Source organism: Pan troglodytes, chromosome 1 (assembly GCF_028858775.2).
Source record: "Pan troglodytes isolate AG18354 chromosome 1, NHGRI_mPanTro3-v2.0_pri, whole genome shotgun sequence".
Lineage (NCBI taxonomy): Eukaryota > Metazoa > Chordata > Mammalia > Primates > Hominidae > Pan > Pan troglodytes.
The window spans coordinates 213,770,891-213,786,664 of NC_072398.2; the positions used below are offsets into that span (position 1 = coordinate 213,770,891).

Below are 15,774 nucleotides of genomic sequence, written 5' to 3' on the forward strand. Positions count from 1 at the left end.
AAAAAGCATTATAAAGGGGCAGGAGAAAAAAGGAAAAGACTTGGAGACTGAAATCTAAAGGTACTGTCAGTGCTGTTCCTAATTGGCCACACAGGGTGTTTAGAGGATAAACACCCAGCCACCCGCCTCGGCTGACAAGCATCAGCATGCCATTTCCTGAAGGGGACTTGATGGCATATTTAGGCGAAATTCTTTTCTGGTTGGTTCTACTTATGTTTTATATCAAAGCGTCAAAGTTTAACCTCTAAAAAATCTTTTTAAATGCAGGTCTATTAAGAATAGGCTTTCAAAGGGTGCTTCTATTCCATCTTGACTTTTCTGAAAATCTCTGAAACGTACCAGTTGATTTCTCATTTCCAAAGTTCTTTTACATAAGCACTCTCAGCTCTCTTGACACACAGACTTTTGACTTTGATCAAATACCTTAGATTTGGGCCTCTTGGTTTCTCTGTCTTCCTTTAAAGGACACTTGATGCTTCCCAGTCCTGTTTCTTGCACTAACAATGAATGAATGAATCACAAAAATCCTAGAACTTTATGCGTTTTCAAGAAGTTGCCTGAAGAAGGAACTTCCTTGTGCAGTACGCCTCAGGAAAAAAGAAGCAGGAGAAAAGCTTTGAGAGGAGAGCAAGTGATGGTGAGATCGTAATGGAAGTGGGGTGGAGAGGTGGAGGAAGCAAGCAAGGCTTTTTTCACCCGTCCCAGGACACGCGAACGAGATCAAGCCTCACTGCGGTTCACTAGGGTCTATGCAGGCCCTCGCACCCCTGCCTACCTCCTCAGAACCCAGCCTCTTGGCTCTTCTCACCCCAGCCCCACCAGACAGCTTCCCTCCCAGGGGGTGTCTCTCAAGATCTCGAAATGTGGAGCGTCCCGTTCACTCCACCTGGCCTGGAATACTTTTCCTGCCCCCTTTCATCGGGTCTTATTCATCCTTTAAGTTGTTCAGCATAACTTTCCACCTGAATGCCTTCCCTGGCCCTGGACTAGGACAAATCCCCTCGCCATAATGTTCCTACACAGGCGTCACTTTGTAAAGCTTACCACTGTTGTAATTACTTGTTTACTGATCTGTCTTTCCGTTAGGCTGTGCGTTCCACTGGGGTGGAAACCTTGTTCACTGGCTCTGCAGCCCCGGGCACCGTGGGTCTTGCATGTACCGGGGGCTCAGTAAATATTTGGCAAAAAATGAAAAAGTTCCCCTCAAAACCAGCTTCCAGTGCCTCCACGGCCCTCAAATTAATTATGAATTAATTCACTAATACAGCAAACCTTTATGTGATTCTTCCCTGTCACAGCACCTTGTTACATACTGAGGACACATCCATAGGCAAATAAAACTCAGCTTCTCTCTGCACAGGAAAAAATTATTCAAATTGTATTCATCTTTCATTCCAATCACTCAATTAGGGCACGTCCCTTGTTGGCTGCTGCGTGAGCGAAGTAACTATTTTCCAGCGAGTGTCCTCATGTGACCTGTCTAGACGTGCCCAGGAAAAACAATCCAACATCCTCCTATGCCGCAAAGAAGTCCCTGACGCGCAGGCCGCACTGCGTGGAAGGCCCAAAGCGCGCTCGCGGGCCCGCGAAAGGCGCAGGAGCAGCGGAGCCGTGGCGGGCGGCGAGGCGTGCGACGCGCGGCGCAGGCTCGGGTGGGCAGGGCAGGGCCAGGCCGGGCGGGGCGGGGGCGCCGGCGCCGGGTCCGCCGGCCGGCAGGGGGCGCGCGCGCCCCGGGCCCCGCGCCTCCCGCCCCGCCGCGCGCTCGCTTGCCGCGCGGCCGCACATGTGTTTCTGTTTTGTGTTGTAGCATTTGTTCTGGAAGCTCGTATTTACATTTTAAGTGTATCTGGTGAGTGGGCTGGATCCCTCGTCTGGGCCGGAAAAAAAAAAAGCCCTCCGATCCGTCTTTTAGTTGCTTCTCTTCCTTTTTTCTCTCCGGTTTCTCATCACTCCAACCAGGTAGGGTCTGAAAATCGACAGTGATCAGTTTGTGGGGTCTGGGAAAGTTTTTTTTTTTTTTTCCTTTTTTTAAAGAGAAAAGGTTAAAAAAAAACCTGGGGGAGGGGGGCTGGGTGATTGAAGGAATAAAAAGAGGAAGGAAGGCGGATCCACGTGGTTTAATCGGAGACAGACAGAGATCCCATTGTTCAAAATCAATTAAAAAAAAAAAAAAAAGCAGACAGGGGAGAGCGCAGGGACGCCGGGGAGCTGGCGGCGGCCCTGGGCACTTTGCAGTCGAATCGGAGACCGGCCGGGCCGCACGGCCGGCAAGGGGGCTGGGAGAGAGTTGGGCACCATTAAAGTTTTTATTTTTCGTGTCTGTGCGAGCAGGTGTTTGGGGCTGGGGTCCAGCTTTCTTCGGGCTCTTTCCCCGTCGCCGGGGGCAGTCCGCCGGAGGGATTCGGCTAACTAGAGCCCGAGGTCGGCACCCCTGAGCTGGGGCCGAACGGGGGTCCAGGGCTGACTCGGGGTGGGGGAGAGCGTTGCATTAAATGCAATGAGTGGGTTTGGGGGGAGGCTGCGGAGACAAAAGCAGCAGGTGGGGTAGCCGGGGAGCAGGGGCTCCCTTACCACCCAGGTGCCAAGGGGGAATCCTGGAAGTGTCCCGAAGCCTTCTTTAATGAAAATCTAGGGGACTGGAGGCTGCTTTTACTTTCCCTTTACTTTTGGGGGGCGAGGTTGCAACTGTGATGCTTTGTGGGCAAACCTAACTTAAGGATAGGCCGGGGGTCTCAATTCTCCCTCCAGTGGATTGCCTCTGGGGCTCCCGGCTGCCCTGCGGGATTCCCCGAAGGAGCCGCGCCGGGGCCAGGGAGGGGCGCGATTTCCTCTCCCAACTCGCCCCCTCTCCGCCCACCCTGCGGCCGCCACTTTGGGGAGGGCAGGGGAGGAAGTGGAGGCCGGGTGGCTCGTCTCCGCTCCCCTCCCCCCGCGCAGTTTATAACCCGTCCATTGTGCGCCGCTGCCCCGTGTCTCCCTCCAGCCGCGACCATGCCCAGGAAGAAGGCGGCGGCGGCGGCCTGGGAGGAGCCGAGCTCGGGCAACGGCACTGCCCGCGCCGGGCCCAGGAAACGCGGCGGCCCGGCGGGCAGGAAGCGCGAGCGGCCCGAGCGCTGCAGTAGCAGCAGCGGCGGCGGCAGCAGCGGCGACGAGGACGGCCTGGAGCTCGACGGGGCCCCCGGCGGGGGCAAGCGCGCGGCGCGGCCGGCGACAGCAGGCAAGGCGGGCGGCGCGGCCGTGGTCATCACCGAACCCGAGCACACCAAGGAGCGCGTCGTGAGTGAGGGGCACGGTAGACGGGTGGGCGCAGGGCCGGGGCCGGCGGGGTCAGCGACGCGGCACGGCGCGCGTTCCAGCCGGGGGCCGCCTCGCGTCACGCTCCCTCCCGGCGGCCGGGCCGGCGCAGGCCGCGGGCTGAATCATTGCCTCCGCCTCCGCGCAACAAAAGGGCTCGGGACGGGGCGCGCGGCCCGCGGCCTACCCGACCCCGGGCACCTCGCGGGCGGTTGGCGGTTGGGGCGCGCGCCCGGGCCCGCGGCGGGGGAGGGGCGGCCGAAGCCCGCGCGAGGGGGTCATGGCCCCGCCCCCACAGCTCCCTCTGCGCCCCTCCCCCCCGCCCCGGGAAAGGGGACCTCGGTAAGTTCGCCCGGCCTGGAAGAGGGGGCGGTCAGCAGGCCCCACACGTCCATGGCCGCCGGTGCGCCCGAGCGCCGCGGGGAGGGGGCGGCCGGCGCTCTGCGGGGAGCGGCCGTTTGCGCCGGGGCTTTGAGGTTCCCGCCGCCTCGGCTCCGGCGCCCGGGGGGGGCGGGGCCTGACGGCCGCCGCGCATGCCCCGTGCGGCCCTGCGCCGGCTCGCGCGCCGGGAAGGCGGGGGCGGCGGGCGCCGGGGCGGGGTGCGAGGGCGCATGCTCCGCAGAGCCCTCCCCCGAGGTCGGGGAAGCCCCCCGGCTGAGCGGTGCTCGGGCTTTGTTTGCCGCCGGTGGTCCGAAGCTGCAGGATGCTCGCGAGGGCTCTGTTGTAGCCCCCCCAAGTGAAGAAGCATCTCCTAGGGTCCTGGGCGGGCTTCTGTTTTCTCAAATCTTAATTAAGGTCGTGGCTGACTCAAGTTAACGTTCCCGAAAAAGCCTGCAGAGCCGGAGATCTGAACCCAGCATCTGCCGCCACAGCATCCCCCCCCAACACAGAACTTTCTTTAAGTTTGGTGTGGTGTGGGATATGTTTTTCAGAAGAGGGTCTAAGTTTTCACCAGATTCTCAGATAACCCCCAGAGAGCAAGAACTTCCACCTGGGGTTTAGAGCCTGACACCCGGAGAGGTTTTTTTCCTTCCATAAGTGCCCATCTCCTAAGGGCGTTTAAGGGTTAACAGCAGAGTTCTTTCCTCCAGAGAAGCGCGGGCAGTGTCTAATAACACATTTTCTACGTCCGCTTTATAGATAGGGAAACTGGGGCACAGAATTCGAGGGCCTTGTCCAAAGTCATGGATGGAACTGGATCTCCAAAGGCTGTAACTCCTGATGTCCCTGCAGACTGCACATGGGAATATGCTTTGTAAAAGTGCCCTCTGGGTGAAAGGGTTAACATGTTAGGCAGTGGAGGAGAGCCCGTCAAAAGCTGTCAAAAGGTCTTGCCCGGGGTCTTGGATCAGGCTAGACTAGACAATGGCCAAAGTATTGAGAAACTGGAACACAGGAACTGTTTTCCTTTGACGTCTAGTCTGCTGTGCCAGACTCCAGACATTTGCCCTCCGAACACAGTATGTTAGGACGAAACTAAAAAGAAAGGTCAGGTGAGCTTCCGCGTCTCCTGTATCCTATTTTGAGTGAGTTTCCAAAAGCAAGATTGTGTTTAGACATCCAAGACTGCAGTTGTCAGCTGTACAGCTCCAGACTGTTGGAACGCTGAATTTTGCCATCAGAGTAAAAGATCCTTACCCCATGCTGAGATTGACCCAAGGAGGTAGAGACAGGGAGTGTGTGAGGGACACTGGCTCTCCCTGGCCCACCTCTGTCTCCAGCTGTGCTGCTTGAAGCTGGTTTGTCAATGGAAATGGCACATTTGTTAGTATTTTTTTTTTTTTTTGAGGCAGAGTCTCCCTCTATGGCCAGCCTGGAGTGCAGTGGCACGATCTCAGCTCACTGCAACCTCCGCCTCTCAGGTTCAAGTGATTTTTGTGTGCTGATCAGCCTCTCGACTAGCTGGGATTACAAGTGTGTACCACCACACCCGAATAATTTTTGTACTTTTTGTAGAGACTGGGTTTTACCATGTTGGCCAGGCTGGTCTCAAACTGCTGGCCTCAAGTGATCTGCCTGCCTCAGCCTCCTTCCAAAGTGCTGGGATGACAGGCGCAAGCCCTGTGTTGGGTTGCACGTTTGTAAGTCTTAATGTGAGTAAACAGCAGTCCATTGCAGCTTTTAAGTTCCTGTTTATACACATAAATACGTTATTATTTTACATATGTGTATAAGCAGGACTCTAAAAGCTACATCTTCCTTTCTCTATCCACTTAAAAACCAACAGGGCCCATGATGCCCATCCTTTGGGCTGTCGGTGCTGTTCTAGAATCAGAGCACCTGGGAGGCTGAGGGTTCAGCATATGATGCCCCTTTATGCCTCATGGAAAATGCACACCCTACATTTAAGTTTTGCTTTTTTTTTTTTTTTTTTTGAGCTGGAGTTTAGCTCTTGTTGCCCAGGTTGTAGTGCAATGTTGCGATCTCAGCTCACTGCAATCTCTGCCTCCCGGGTTCAAGCAATTCTTCTGCCTCAGCCTCCCGAGTAGCTGGGATTATAGACGCCCACCACCACACCTGGCTAATTTTTTGTATTTTTAGCAGAGACGGGGTTTCACCCTGTTGGCCAAGCTGGTCTCGAACTCCTGACCTCAGGTGGTCCACCCACCTTGGCCTCCCAAAGTGCCCCACGTTTAAGTTTTGTTAGCATCTACTGAGTTTGGTCCATGGTCGGGGCTGGGTCCATGCAGCCCCATTGCCTTTCCATAGGCCTAGGGCAGCCCTCTGCCCCTTGTCCTGGGTTGGTCTCCTGCCCAGTCTCCCTGGCCCCAGGTTTCAGGTCTCTGTCTCTCTGTTGAGCAGTCCTAGGGACCCTGTGTGCTGCCACAGGCAGACAGCAGTCCTTGTTGCAGAAAGAACCTTTTTTACTGAGCATGTTGCATGCCTTGCCCCTGCTCAGGGTTGCTAGGAGGAGGTCTGTGTGAAAGCAGCCGCCCAGGAAATGTCCAAAACCATATTGCCTTCAGTGACCCCAAAGCTGCAGGTGTCGGGCTTGTAGAAGATGAGCCAAATACTTACATTGTTGAGGGGCAGAATTGCCTTGAGTAAAAGATGTGCATTTTATAGAACATTCTTATGGCAGATGAGCGTTGTCATTGCCTAGGTGTTAAGAAAAAATTCAAATTCTTTTTTCCTCCGCTCTCACGCCACACTCAACAACCAACACCAGACTTCTTCCGCACCCCCCACCCCAGATGGAGTCTTGCTCTGTCTCCCAGGCTGGAGTGCAGTGGTGTGATCTCAGCTCACTGCAGCCTCCACCTCCTGGGTTCAAGCAACTCTCCTGCCTCAGCCTCCTGAGTAGCTGAGATGACAGGCACCTGTCACTGTGCTCGGGTAATTTTTGTATTTTCAGTAGAGACGGGGTTTCACCATGTTGGCCAGGCTGTCTTGAACTCCTGACCTCGTGATTTGCCCGCCTCCCAAAGTGCTGTGATTACAGGCGTGAGCCACCACGCCCCGCCTCCCAACACAAGACTTCTGTGACTAGACGTAAAGGGAGGTCTCCCCCTGCTATCAAGCAAGCAATCAGTTCTGCAGCACACACCGGCTGGGTGTCCTCCAGTTCATCTCTGACACTATCCACCTGGAGGTAGATTTCCTCATCTTGAGGGCTCAGTCCCCAAGACTGTCCTTCCACCCCAGACACCAGTTGCAAGTCCAGTCCCTGGTAGCTTCTGACCAACCAGCCTCTAGTTGGGGTTCTCATGACCCCCTCTTTGGGGTCAATTAATTTATTGGAATGGCTCACAGAACTCAGGGAAACACCAGTTTATTATAAAGGATATTACAAAGGCTATGGATAAAGAGACCTGTAAGGCTAGATGTGGCAGAAGGGGCACTGTGTTTCCGTGCCCTCTGCAGACCACCCACCTGGTACATGTTCAGCTCTCCACAAGCTCTGTGACCTGGTCCTTACAGGTTTTTAATGGAGGCTTCATTATGTAGGCATGGTAGATTAAGCCATTGATCATCACTTTAACCTTCAGTCATCTCCCTCCTGAGGTTGGAGGATGGGGCTGAAAGTCCCTAGGCTCCCACTGCCCCATCCGGAAGCTGCCTGGGGGCTGCCAGTGTCAGTCATTAGCATACAAAAAGACATTGCTTTGGAGATTCCAAGGATTTGGGAAGTTGCATGCCAGGAACTCCAAATATTGATGGCAGTGTCACACTAGGGTAGATTCAGTCCTAATTCTTTGCGCACTTCATAACCTCCTAAAGCAAGTAAAGGCAGCAGCCTTGGCCAGATCCTAGAAAACAGGTGAGTGTTGCAAGCTGCCCAGGTCTTTGTAGTTTTTCCAGTCTTGGGTTGCCAAGGTTTTGTGGACCCTGAGACAGATGTGTTGAATCTGAAAGGAGCAAATAAATAAAACTGAAAGCCAAGCTGGAAGTCTGTTTCAGTTGATGGCCCCTCAGGTAACTGGTCGATGCCGGCATTGTTCCCGCGGATCTTACCTCCCCGGAGCAGCGGTCTTCTACATGGACCTGTGTTAAAAGGTTGACTCTGGGCCCCGTAAACATACACCTTGCATTTGGATCATAATGCAAAAATTGCTTTAGACTAGAAATCCCATTTTGTTGATTGAAGAAGCTCAGTGCCTTTTCTGTCCGTTTCCGTGTGTCTCTGTCCAGGTTATGTGACCAGGTTGCTGGAGGCAGCCAGGTGAAATGACATGAAAATCACTCGTCTCGTTGGGCAGACTGTTTGCCAGGCTGTCTGCTGCGTGGCCTTTATACACAAGCAGGGTCGCAGACACTGAGTTCGTCCAAAAAAACAATCCGTAGGCCCATCAGGGAAGGCTGGATTCTGCCTGGGAGGGCACACTGAGCTTCAGACACCCACACACCCACTGGCACCGCCCCGCCCCGCCCCGGGTGGAGCCCGCAAGCGCGGGAGTCTCTCCCACGATTGGCTGTTTCTGGTCTCTGATGAAGAGGAGCACCCCTTAAGTGAGAAGGAGTGCTGGGAGTTCTCTGTTACTCTATTTAAATGTTAATTCCACATAAGGCAGAGGAAAGAAGTTATAGAGAAATAAAAGAAAGCAGTTTAGAGCAAAGAATTATGTAAATAATAACGAAATACACTAACCTCCATCTAATGTGTGAGGAAATAGGATCCATGACGTAAAAACTTGAATAATAGTTAATGTCCTTCACAGGAATCTGACCACCGTCACTGGAGTAGACTCAGTTTACCGGGGTTCTTCACACATACACACATATATATGTATATGTATACACACACGTATGTATGTGTATGTGTGTGTGTATATATATATGTGTGTGAGTGTATATATATATTTTTTCTTTCTTTCTTTTTTTTTTAAGATGGAGTCTCGCTCTGTCGCCCAGTCTGGAGTGCAGTGGCGCGATCTCGGCTCACTGCAAGCCCCGCCTCCCGGGTTCATGCCCTTCTCCTGTCTCAGCCTCCCGAGTAGCCGGGACTGCAGGCGTGAGCCACCATGCCCGGCCCACAAATACATTTTTATTGGCGTGGTTGGGTTTGCGTATAAATGCTTAGCTAGCTTGATGGGTCAGTCTTCATGAGCCCTTGACCAAATGTCCAGGTCACCCAGGAAACTCCCTCCCCAAGGCCAAGGCCACTGCGGTTAAGCTCTGGCTGTCTGAACTTGCCCCTGAACCATGCCCTCTGGCCTGATGGAGCTGAGGCTTCTGGTGTGGCCTCAGCACTGTGAAGTTTTGCTGCAGTGGTTGCATCTCAGTGTTGGGTGGTTTGACTTCAATGGTTCCTACTGAGCACAGGTGCCCATGAACCTCCGCCTGCCTGGTCTGCGGTTGCTGGCATTCCAGGGCTCTTTTCTAGGCTTGCCCTCTGGCCTGGGAGCTTGGTCTCCAGTGCCTTAGCACCCTTCCTGGGTCTCTACTGCCCCCTCCATGCCAACTTGGTAGGCTTGGGCAGAGGACCCAGAGGCCTCTCCTTCCCCAGGGACTTCAACAGAAGCCACTGAATATAGACCAGTAGCATATTCCAGCCAGGCCTGCCAGTTAAACAAAGAAGGGGAGATAACCAGGGGAAGCTAGGCTCCAATTCAAGTAACCTGAGTTGTGGGTGCTGCAGGGGCTGGGCCACCCTCTGATTAAGGTCATTTTCTAAATAATTTAAATGCACCAAAGTTGTTCTCCGTTTCCGTGTTGTTTCACTTCCCTCCCCCCAACTTTTTTTTTCTCTTTTTGAGACAGAGTTTCGCTCTTGTTGCCCAGGCTGGAGTGCAATGGTGTGATCTCGGCTCACTGCAACCTCTGCCTCCTGGGTTCAAGCGATTCTCTTGCCTCAGCTTCCCAAGTAGCTGGGATTACAGACACTCGGCTAATTTTTTGTATTTTTAGTAGAGACAGGGTTTCACTATGTTGGCCAGGCTGGTCTCAAACTCCCGACCGCAGGTGATCCACCCACCTTGGCCTCCCAAAGTGCTGGGATGACGGCCATGAGCTACCGCGGCTGGCCTCACTTCCCCTTTTCATGAGGACTGCAGGATGCATTCCTGTAGATTGACCATCTTTTTCCTGTTACATAATGTGGTGGAATGGGCAAGCGTGACGGAACCTATGTCTTGGGGGACGCCCTAATCAGGTTTGGGTTGTGTAAAGGTTCCTATGAAATGGAAATCATCCGTCATGAAGATGTGTAATCTTAGAAATGCGTGAGCCGTACTGCCAAAGCATACCCATGGGGTGATCACACTGTAGAGGTTAGAATGATTGGGCCTGGAGCTGCCCTTTTTTCTTTTTCTTTCTTTCTTTTTTTTTTGAGACAGGGCTGGCTTTGTCACCATGGTTGGTCTCGAACTCCTGACCTCAGGTGATCTGCCTGCTTCAGCCTCCCAAAGTGCTGAGATGACAGGCGTGAGCCACCACACCCAGCCCACATATATATATATATATATGTTTTTTTTTTTTTTTTTTTTGAGATGGAGTCTCGCTCAGTCGCCCAGGCTGGAGTGCAGTGGTGCGATCTCGGCTCACTGCAAGCTCCGCCTCCTGGGTTCACACCAATCTCCTGCCTCAGCCTCCCGAGTAGCTGGGACTACAGGTGCCCGTCACCACGCCCGGCTAATTTTTTTTGTATTTTTAGTAGAGATGGGGTTTCACAGCGCTAGCCAGGATGGTCTCTATCTCCTGACCTCGTGATCTGCTTGCCTCGGCGTCCCAAAGTGCTGGGATTACAGGTGTGAGCCACCGCGCCTGGCCAACAAATACATTTTTATTGGCGTGGTTGGGAACTTTTATCGGCGTTATTTTATTGGCATTTTATCGGCACTTTGGGAGGCCAAGGTGGGTGGATCACCTGTGGTCAGGAATTTGAGACCAGCCTGGCCAACATAGTGAAACCCTGTCTCTACTAAAAACACAAAAAATTAGCTGGGTGTCTGTAATCCCAGCTACTTGGGAGGCTGAGGCAAGAGAATCGTTTGAACCCGGGAGGCAGAGGTTGCAGCAAGCCGAGATCACATCACTGCACTCCAGCCTGGGCAGCAACACTGGGAGTGCAATGGTGCAATCTCAGCTTACTGCAACCTCTGCCTCCCGGGTCCAAGGGATTCTTCTGCCTCAGCCTCTGGAGTAGCTGGGACGACAGGCGGATGCCACCACGCCTGGCTAATTTTTTTGTATTTTTAGTAGTGACGGGGTTTCACCATATTGGCCAGGCTGGTCTTGAACTCCTGACCTCGTGATTCACCCGCCTCAGCCTCCCAAAGTGCTGGGATTACAGGCGTGAGCCACTGTGCCTGGCCCCCCCTTTTTTTTTTTTTTTTGAGACAGGGCCTGGCTTTGTCACCCAAGCTGGAGAGGAGGTGTGATCTTGGCTCACTGCAGTCTCCAGCTCCTCAGCTCAAGCAATCCTCCCACCTCAGCCTCCCAAGTAACTGGGACCACAGGCTCATTTTTCTATTTTCTGTAGAGACAAGGTTTTGCCATGTTGCCCAGCCTGGTCTCCAAGCTCAAGCAATCTGCCCGCCTCGGCCTTCCAAAGTGCTGGGATTACAGGCGTGAGCCATTGCGCCTTGCCAGACTTTTTTCCTGAAGCCTTCCAAGAACAATTCTGTAAACTGAAGGAAACCCCTTTCGTATTCACGTCCAGGAAAGATGTGTAAGAGCGGAAAGTGATAGCAGTGAATGCTTCCCTTGCCAGTGTGGACTGAGTGAGGAGTTCAGAATTGAGTCTTCCACTAACAACCTACTTGAAAAAGTATGTTTTGACATTTAAGGAAGCAAAGTGCTGAGAATATTATGAGTGCCACCCAGAATTGAACAATGGCCTTTTTAAATGGCGTAGATTTTCGTTGACAGTATGAGAGTTGGTGGCCCTGATGACTTTGTGTTGAGAGACTGAGGATGAACACTGAAGTATGCTGGCTACTGTGATAGCTTGTTCCTTGAGAGCCGGGCCCCTGGGAGGTCCTGTTTCACTCACCATTGGCTCCCGGGCTCATGGACAGCGGCGTGAGAGTGCCATCAAAGGCCGCCTGATTCAGACCCCTGCATACCCACCAAAGCTGTGTTCTGCCTGGTCTCCCTTCAGTGGAGAAATCGAACCTTGTTCTCTACTGTTTTCTTCCTGAGTCCCCATGGAAAGGCTCTCGGCAGAGTGGGCAGCAGAAGTGATGTGAGGCTCCTAAGGTTTGAGGTCCCAGGCCGTGCTTGCCATGTGAAATAGAGACTTGGCCCTAGGATGAGCTGGATTTAACGCCCCTGAGTGTCCGGCAGGCTTCCTGCAAATACCTCTGTACATCAGTTTGCGAAGGAGGCATGTATTTGGGTTTTTTTTTTTAGTGTTTTGCAAAAGCTATTTTAAAGGGAAGTCAAAGGATAAAAATGAGCCTGGGCTTAGCAAGTGAGCGGCTGTGGGCAGGTTTGGGGTTGCCCGCATTGCCACTTGCCGATGAGGGAGGGGAGTGTGGGGGTCCGTGTGGAGGTCACAGGTGACATAAGGGCTAACAGTGAATGATTTTCTTTCGTTTCGTGCTGTCATTGGACAGCCTTGGAAAGCTAGGTGCAGACTTACACACTAATTCTTTTTTCCTTTCTCTGTCTCTGCAGAAACTTGAAGGGTCAAAGTGCAAAGGGCAGCTTTTGATTTTTGGGGCAACCAACTGGGACTTGATTGGTCGAAAAGAAGTGCCTAAACAGCAAGGTATGAGAATGGTGTCTCAAAAACCCATTGAGTGCTTCTTAAGTGCTAGGTTCTGTTGACCACCTGCCTGGTAGGTATTCCCTTCATTTACAAATGCGTTTTCACAGAGGCCAAGTGAGTTGCCTGAGGCCACACAGCCACTGTAGTGATGAGCTGGATTTGAACCCTAATCTTAGTCTTTTAAAGGCACAATTTTGAAGTGACTCACTAATTCCGTTAAGATTAATCAGGAAAATACAAGTAGTATCCTCAAATGAACATTGCCACCTTTTCCATCTTCCCTCTCACCTCAGTTGTTTTCATTAAAATGAAGAGACCAGGTCTGTGAGATGGTGTCAGAATGTCCTAGACATTTGTCAAATGTCAGGTGTCAAAATTTCAGACATTGCAGAAGAGTCCACGTTTCTTTGCAAGCTGCCAAACTGTTGCAGGAACTGGTTTGACAGAACAGTGTGGAGCGGGGGAAAGCAGAGAGGTCCTTAAGAAGTAAGGTTTTGTCCCCAGTTACCTTTGGAAAACTGGCGTCTTAAGGGAAAAGGCCCATCCAGGAGAAGGAAGGCTGGCATGTAGCCAACTTTTATGGCTTCTTGATTTCATCTGGAAAGACTCCCAAAGTGCTTTCCAGCATTGCTTTGCCCCATGAACAAATATTTGCACGCTGGCATGTCTTGGCACCTTAAAACAGGGGCGTTGGAAATCACCTTGTTCCATGAAAACACCTGGGGGCCAGCTGAGTTAGAAATGGGTTTAAGTTGCAGGTAGCAGCAGCGCCTTGTTTGGAAAATGCCCAGCCTTCAGGCCCAAGCCAGGGGGGGCCACGTCCACACGGTGGCTGGTGTCCCAGGGAAGCACCTCCTGGTCTACAGTAACGTAAGCCCAGGTGCTGATGGCGCCTTGTTGCCAGTCCTGTGCCCGTGTTGCATCATTTCTCAAAGCCGTTCTTCAACTGAGCAGCCCAGTTGACATTGAAGATACAGAAGCCCAGGGAAGGGCAGTAAATACCAAAGGAAGCGAGTGGCAGGGCCAGGGTTGGAGTCCCACCCTCTAGTTAACTCTGTTGCCTCCCGCGCATGTATGTTGCTGTAGATCTGGTGAAAACCAGCAGCCTGGATGTCTTGGTTTTTGCAAGATAGCACCACAGCAATCCACACAGTAGCTCTGTGATTGGGACCAGACCCCAGGGATCCGGAGGCCATGGGAATTGACTTCTCAGTCTGACCGCAGAGCCTGGGACTGCTGCAGGGCATTTAATTTGACTTGCTCCCCCTCCCCCACCCCTGCCCGGTCCCTCCAGCCCTTCCTTGGGAGGCTGGAAGAAACCCAACCCTGCTCCTCAGGAGCCAGTGGCATCCTGGGCACTGCAGGGAAAGATGCTTTGGTAAGTCCAGGAGCATCTGACCACCTGAGACTCCCCTTGGCCAAGCAAGTTCAAGTGTGGCACCGCACCCTTGCCTGGCGTCCCGTGGCCTCCTGTGTTGCGGCACAGGGTCGTGATGATACTCGTCAATCATGCCATCATTTTGTCTTCATGACAAAGAGACCTTGCGTTTCTCTTTTTCCCTTCCGAGTTTTGTTTAATACAGTTCCTGAATCTTAATTTAGGTGCCACCTCCTTGAGTTTTTCTTAAGTTTTAATATAGACCATGAGGCTTTTATTTTTGGTTTGCTCTTTCCCCAGGAAATTGTTGATGTTCCTCTTCCTCCTTTCAGGGGAGGTGTCTGCAGGTGTGCTGCTTCAGGTGCCATGCGGGATCGGCTGGCCCCTGCCCCCCTGCGGCCAGGAGTCTTGCCCACTTGCCCCCACACCTGAATGAGGGAGCATGTGGCGCCCTCTGCTGAGGGCGGAGGGTGGGGCTGGAACGTACTTCACAGATACTTTCTAGGCAGCCAGGCGCTTGATAGAGACATTGTAGCCTTTTTATCAGTTCTTGCATTGGATCAGTCTTACACACTCGATTTGGCAGTGGCTAGCATTTCAGGATAATCACCACAATCCTGGAAATACTCTTGAGCGTCTCAATTTCAAAAATTAAGATTGCTGGGCATGGTGGCTCACGCCTGTAATCCCAGCAGTTTGGAAGGCTGAGTGGATCACTTGAGCTCAGGAGTTAAAGACCAGCCTGGCCAATATGGTGAAACCCTCTCTACTAAATATACAAAAATTAGCTGGGTGTGATGGCACACGCCTGTAATCCCAGTTACTCGTGAGGCTGAGGCAGGAGAATCAATTGAACCTGGGAGGCAGAGGTTGCAGTGAACCGAGATTGCGCCACTGCTCTCCAGCCTGGGCAGCAGAGCGAAACTGTCTCTAAAAAAAAAAAAGAAAAGAAAAGTAAGAAATTGGCCCTGCCCCATCCTCTAATAGGGTGTGAAGGGGGGTTTGTGAGGAAGGTGCTGTGGTTTTCTTTCCCATTGAGTGCTCACTGCGTGCCAGGCATTTGTGAGGGTCTAGGCGGGAGGGAGCCTACAGCTTTAGCCCTGGGTGGCTTCTCATGGAGTGGGAGGGCTGGGGGGCTCAGGAAGAGAGCTGTGGTGGGCTGAGCAGGGCTGAGCAGAGCTGGGGCAGGGGAGCCCTGAGGGAAGGAGATTTCTCAGTGGATGTTGCCCTGGAGGGCTTCCCCAAGGAGGCGAACTGGTGCTTGACTTGAGCTTTGAGGAAGAAGTAGGAGGTGGGAAGGACATTCTAGGGGAAGCGAATATATGGGTGGGGGTCAGGGGAGTCATGAAGTGGCTGTCACACTGGACGGGTGAGAAGGGAGCAGGAGGTGGGGGGATACTGTGTGAGCAGTGCCCCTCCTCAAGGGGCCTGATGGACCTGCTGGGAACATGAAGACAGGACACTCGGGTCACCCCTCAGAAAGAGCCTTCTGGCCCAGGGTGAAGGCCGGAGATGGAGGGCAGGAGAGCCTGGGAAAGCAGGGGCAGGCGGCAGGGTGTGAGGAGGAGGGGTAGGTTACTGTCGGGGTGAGCGGAGTTTCCTGGGTCGGCCTCTTCCTCAGCTGACGGCTGTGGAAAGCCAGCACTCCTGCCTCTTGGACAGGCCTCGCACCAGGTCCTGGGCACTTGCGGGTGGGCGTGCTCAATGGCAGAACACGTGGGGCTGAGCCCTGTGAGAGGTGGGACCCAGAGAGGGGGCTGGGGCCGAATGGGTGTAAAGGTGGCAGGTGATGCCAGGCCTGTGCCAGCTTCTGGGTATTTTGATTTTTGGGCCTTCAGAGGCATTGCAGAGATTGGAAGTGCAAACCCGATCCTTGTGCAGCCTCCCAACAGCCAAGGCAGGGTGGCACCCGAGGAACACCTGTCCCTGGTACCCTCGGGAAGTGGCT

The 15,774-nt window shown here is 53.2% G+C and overlaps 1 protein-coding gene across 2 annotated transcripts in view; it reads left to right on the forward strand.

Annotated features, from left to right (window-relative positions):
- Positions 1-1,783: 1,783 nt before the first annotated feature.
- Positions 1,784-15,774, forward strand: part of RCC2 (regulator of chromosome condensation 2) — a 32,973-nt gene continuing 18,982 nt past the window's right edge. The window contains exons 1-3 of one of the 2 annotated variants that reach the window (XM_016955026.4): positions 1,784-1,959; positions 2,984-3,276; positions 12,355-12,448. In XM_016955026.4, coding sequence (XP_016810515.1) covers positions 2,992-3,276; positions 12,355-12,448 — 379 coding nt within the window. In that variant the 5' untranslated portion in view covers positions 1,784-1,959; positions 2,984-2,991. Of the gene's footprint in view, positions 1,960-2,207; positions 2,422-2,983; positions 3,277-12,354; positions 12,449-15,774 lie in introns of those variants that run through there. The other variant, XM_016955027.4, reaches the window with a different exon arrangement.